Source organism: Cryptomeria japonica, chromosome 3, assembly GCF_030272615.1.
Source record: "Cryptomeria japonica chromosome 3, Sugi_1.0, whole genome shotgun sequence".
Classification (NCBI taxonomy): domain Eukaryota; kingdom Viridiplantae; phylum Streptophyta; class Pinopsida; order Cupressales; family Cupressaceae; genus Cryptomeria; species Cryptomeria japonica.
In genome coordinates, this window is record NC_081407.1 from 843,196,562 (window position 1) to 843,202,169 (window position 5,608).

General features: G+C 31.7%; 1 protein-coding gene across 1 annotated transcript; it reads right to left on the reverse strand.

Moving 5' to 3' along the window:
- Nucleotides 1-1,461: 1,461 nt before the first annotated feature.
- LOC131070021 (uncharacterized) lies at nt 1,462-1,940 on the reverse strand. The gene has a single exon (XM_058005572.2). The coding sequence runs from the start codon at nt 1,875-1,877 to the stop codon at nt 1,578-1,580; it is 300 nt and encodes a 99-aa protein (XP_057861555.1). The 5' UTR covers nt 1,878-1,940; the 3' UTR covers nt 1,462-1,577.
- Nucleotides 1,941-5,608: the final 3,668 nt, after the last annotated feature.

Here is a 5,608-nt window from a genome sequence, read left to right on the forward strand (position 1 = left end):
CGTTCTATTAAAAAATGGCCACCTATACAACTATTGTGAAATCCATTGAGTATCTTTTCCACTTTCTCTTTGCCTATGGAGCAAAGGAGAACATCATCAAAGTTTCTTTTGAATAGTATACCTTCAACCAAAGCATTGTTGGCATCATGTAATGTATTAAAATGTCTTTTATAAGGTTTTATAAATTTGTGAATAATAATTAATTAAAAACAAAAACCTGGATAATAATTTATTAGTATTAACTATGTATGACATTAAACTTTATTATTTAAAATACCTCTAATTTAATATTGGTTGTACAAATTAAAGATAGGATTAAAATTTGTGTTAAGAATAATTAATTTAAAACAAAAGTATTAATAATAATTTATAATTATTATTTTTGAATGTCATTCAAATTTATTATTCCAAATATCTATAATGCAATATTAATTATAAAAATTAAAAAGTGGAATTATAATTTATATTAAGAAAAAATATAAAAATTAGAAAAAACATAAAAAATAACATTGAAAAATGTTGATACTATCTTTAAAACTTCAAAACTCCATGAAAATGATTAGAAGGTGTATTTATTTATAGTTATTTTCACTATATTGTCAAAATAGATACACTTGAAATATTAACAAGTTAAGTTTTGCATAACAAATATGACGATGTCAAGTTAAGAGAAAAAAATTAGCTAACTACTTATCCTTTATGGTTGAATTTTTGAATTGATTTAATGTCAACAATTTACATAAATCACTTCCTCAATGTTATAATTTAAAACTATTTCCTAAAATAAATGACAATTGATTTTAGATTATTATAGTATATAGTATATCAATACCACACATAGAATGAAATTTGGTATCTTTTACATTCAAAACCCTCTTTGTAAGGTTGTCATGGTCATAATTTTATTTAGCTTTAAACAGGATTTTATATAAGATTTTATAAATTTGTGAAGAATAATTAACTAAAAACAAAAACATGAATAATAATTTATATGTATTGAATATTAATGTCATTCAACTTTATTATTTTAAATACCTCTAATTTAATATTGGTTGTATAAATAAAAGATAGGATTGAATTTTATGTTAAGAATAATTTTTATTTTTTTTATATTCACTATCGTGGAATCTAGAGGTGTCCTCACTAAAGCGACCCGCTCACAAGGTACCAACACGAACAGAGTTAACACAACCAGGGACTCGAATTCAAGACCACGGGGAGCATACCCACGCCTTAAGTTGCGATCCACGACTGGACGAGCTAAGGCCGCAGTCCAAGAATAATTATTTGTAAATAAAGGTATGAATAATAATTTATAATCATTATTTATGACTGCTGTTCAACTTTATTATTCCAAATATCTATAAGACAATACTCATTATAAAAATAAAAAACTAGAATTATAATTTATATTAAGAAAAAATCTAAAAATTAGAGAGAACATAAATTTAAAAATTAATATTGAAAAAAAGTCGCTCTATCTTTAAAACTCCAAAACTCCATAAAAATAATTAGATCTATACTTATTCCATTATACCATCAAAACAGATTAGCTGCCTTATTTTAGGCTTTTTCTTTTAAGCCGTTTTTTCATCTGCTGATAAACGCTCTACTGATTTCTCATCTGGTGAGAAATGCTTCTCCACTGATTTTTGCTGTGGTGAGGAATGCTCCACTTCCTCCATGAGTGGTGACAAATTAGGATGATGTGGCAAATGGCAGCAAGTAGGATCAGAAGTATATCTGTGGCAGTCTGTACAACTAGGTAACATTCGACGGTCTCCAATCAGAATGGTACGCTTAGCGGAGGAGACATGGAAATTAAATAAACTGAGGGAGACAACAAGTATGAGCGTGATGACCATAGATTTCCCCATACTCACTGCTTAGATGAAGGTAAATGGAAAAACACCAAACAACTCAGCAGATGAAGATGAAGATGAAGACGAAGACACAGAAGGAGAATGGAAATCCAGCTATATTTATAGAGACCACATTATGAATAGTTCAAATGATGGTTAAATTTTGAGCGAGAGGTGTTCAAACTCATAGTGCGTGTAAAACAGTCCGTATATGACGTACGTTATTGTTAAAATATTCATTGACTAGATTTAGATTTCCCTCTTAAATTTTGAGTGGGAAACGTTCAAACTGATAGTGCGTGCGTTATGCCCAGGAATTGATCCACCTGTTAAAAACACTGAACAGAGTGTAACATGTATCAAAATAATTATTTATGAATGATATCGTTTGTGTTACGGCACTTGGAAACTCCACCATCTGTTCCGCCGGGGCATTTATGAGAAGGGACTGAGTGTGGGATTGAGTCATCCGTCATCGCAAAGAGAGTGGAATTCAGTCACCCGCCAGTCTAGCTAGAGAGGAGTAATTTAGTTGGAAAATTGCGGTGTACTTCAGCTCTAGATTTCGATTTAGTTCATATCATCTAGGGTATAAGGCACATTGGTTACCATTAATTGAGTTTTATCAATTTCTTTTATAATGCTAGCAATTGCACCTTAGTGTGCAATGGGTATGCTTTATGTAGTACATGAATAAAGTTTAAAAATAATTATTTATGAATGATATAGTATGTGAGATTATTCGTTACGACACTTCATCCTCGGTTTGTCAATATGATAGAGAGTGGGATTAAGTCATCTGTTAGTTGGGCGAGATGATAAAGAGAGTGGGATGGAGTCATTTGCTAGTTGGGCGAGAGAGTAGTGATTGAGATGGAAAATTGTCCCACGCCTAGGGGGTTGGTTGGTAGCTGCATTGGTTACAAATATTTCTCCGATTTCAATTTTGTTAAGATGATTTTGGGATAAAGCACAAATGAAGGATCATCAACTTCTTTTGCAATTTTAGCATTCAAATATAATTTTCATTTCTGTCTTCATTCTTTTATAAAGGAAGTATATCACTAGTCATTATATCTAATTTTGTTAAACATATATCTTGTCTCATGTACGTGATTTCACAATGCCCTAGTGCACTATAGATATGAATAAAGTTGCACCACTACTCCAATTAAAATATAAAAATTCTAACTACAAAGGCAAAGTGGGAGGTGCAATGTCGTAAATTGTACACCCTTGCTAGGGTGGTACAATTCCATGATTGGTTAAACACCCGCCTTAGTGTGTTTTGCATCTTGCATTTCTAGTTCCCTTTAAGCATTTAATTAATTAATTTAATTAAATCTAAATTCATATTTCATCACTTCATACATTATAAAGTTAGTCCCTTTTACTTTAAGTGTGCCTCTTTTATTTTAATCCTCCAATAAATCATTAAATTGTAAACCCTAATTATGTCTTATTTCGACCTTTAAGACCCGATTTTGCATGTTAAAACATCTCAAAATCAGTTGTAACTTTGGGATTCTACTAATATTATCATATCTAACGACCCTGAAAATTTGGTGAAAATTTGGTTGGACAGTGTGTAAGTTACGCACGGTCCTTGACATTTTTCTGGAAATTTCGGGAGCATAATTCTATGATATTATAACGCTTAACCCCAAGAAATTGGCATAAAATTCAAATCCTAGGTCAGCCTAAAGATGAAATTAAGATCTAGTGTTTCATACATAAGAGCTCCCTTTCTTCATTTGGAGGCCTGAAAGTTTTTAGCTAACAACTAGCGATTACAAGGAGCCTTCTATGTAGTAAAAGAGAAGGTCTTTTGGAGTGTTCAACAACATTCAACAACATCTATCAAGCATTCATCAAGCATTATTTCATCAATTGGAGGATTTCGAAGATGTAGGAAAGCAATAGGAGATCACCGACTGAAGATTGGCTTGTATCCCTCCCTTCAGGTTGGGTATGATTTCATGTTGTTTCCATGTCTTTGTATGAGCTTCTTTAAATCAATTTGCAGATTTACATTTATGATTTAGATCGTTTAGCATCATTGATTTAGAGAATTTACTTTGTCAATTACAATCATCTATGGTTTACTCCTTAAAGCATAGGGTTACTCTAGATTATTTGCATTCATCATTTTAGGGTCTTGCACACACTATTTTACTCTACAAATTGGCTATTTGTTAAGGTACAAATCACCAAAATAGGAGTTTGACTAAGGCGAAACGTCATATATCCACCCAAAACCCTATTTTCAGCTACAGGAATGGGTACATGATTTGATCGTCACTGCAAATTATAGGTCCGACAGAGCATACAGGCACAGTCCCGAGGATCAAATTTGAGAAAAATTCACTGGCATAGGGGCGTGGCACCCTGGTCCTCCCAATGTCAGGTGGATTTTAGCAGAGCAATAGTTCAGAACCTTTAGATTCGATTATGTTAGTTACAACTTCCTGTTTCCAAAATCAAGACAAGGGCGTAGCACCCTTGTCCCACATAGCTTGACTCAGATTTCTGGCATAGCTACACCTCTAAACACACAACCTAATCTATATTTTTTAGTTGCACATCAGTTAGTTTAAGTTCTAGATTTTTAGATTAGGGTTGCTTGTGTATACCTTTATTCTAGGCTGATCATTCAAATCTGTACTTTGCATCACTTCTACTCCTCATTTACAACAAAGGAATAGAAACCCTAAGAGGTAATCCTTGGCTCTCTCTTCCTGACAAGAAGTATCCAAAACATGTTACCTCCCTAGGCTCTTTCATATTCCACTTGTGCCCCCTCCTCTCTCTTTCTATATATATATATATATATATATATATATATACTGCAAGTTCCTACACATTAGTTAGTATTGAATCAACTACACAGATTATTGAACAATCTTATTAAGATATTATTCAATACTACAAGTTCTTATCTATCAATCAATTAGTTGAATTTTACAACATAGGGTAGTTCTCTATATTAAAACATTTTTATAAAGAGTGAGGTTGACATCACAAAGCTCAATTTTAACTATCAAAGAATGGTCTAATAGGTACATATTTTATATAGAAAGTACACTAATAATATTTTTATTTCTCATATGATGGCATTGATATTATATCTCCTCATTGTTGTTCCAAAAGTTATGTTCTTTATCCTCTTTCATTTGACATTATAATAATACTTCAAATTTTATTTCATTTTAATCATTAAATTATTGGTTAGGGTCAGCCCCCTTCATTAATATATAATAAAAATTACATGATTGATAAGTCCCCTCTAAGATAAATTTTTCCTGCTGATATTATCCAAATATCACATAGGATTACTATAATTTTAAATTCTCTCAAAAAACCTTAATCTATTACACAAAATGCCTACTTACGCTTATAGTTCATAAGAATATAAATTTAAAGACATCTTTCACCATCTAATAATGCTTACCATGTAAATCTATATCCAACTTCCTTTTCTATCTAACTTGTTTACCTACTAAAACATATAGGAGATTATGCCAAAAAACTCAAAACATGGGGGCATTGCTAACTTCTCTAACCTTCAATATTGTCTTCCATTTCTTCATTTTCCACAAGTCCTTCTAATTTTGCATTGCTTCTATGACTTTGTAGCTCCAGACCTTCCATCTCCATTAACTTTTCTATCCAATTTAGCTCTCGATTCACCACCATATTTTCCAATGTTAGAAGGAAATTTAGTTTCCTCACTACTTTCTCCCTAT

Bases quoted from the DNA above. Each gene is read 5' to 3' on its own strand.
- LOC131070021 (XM_058005572.2), bottom strand. From the start codon at position 1,877: ATGGGGAAATCTATGGTCATCACGCTCATACTTGTTGTCTCCCTCAGT.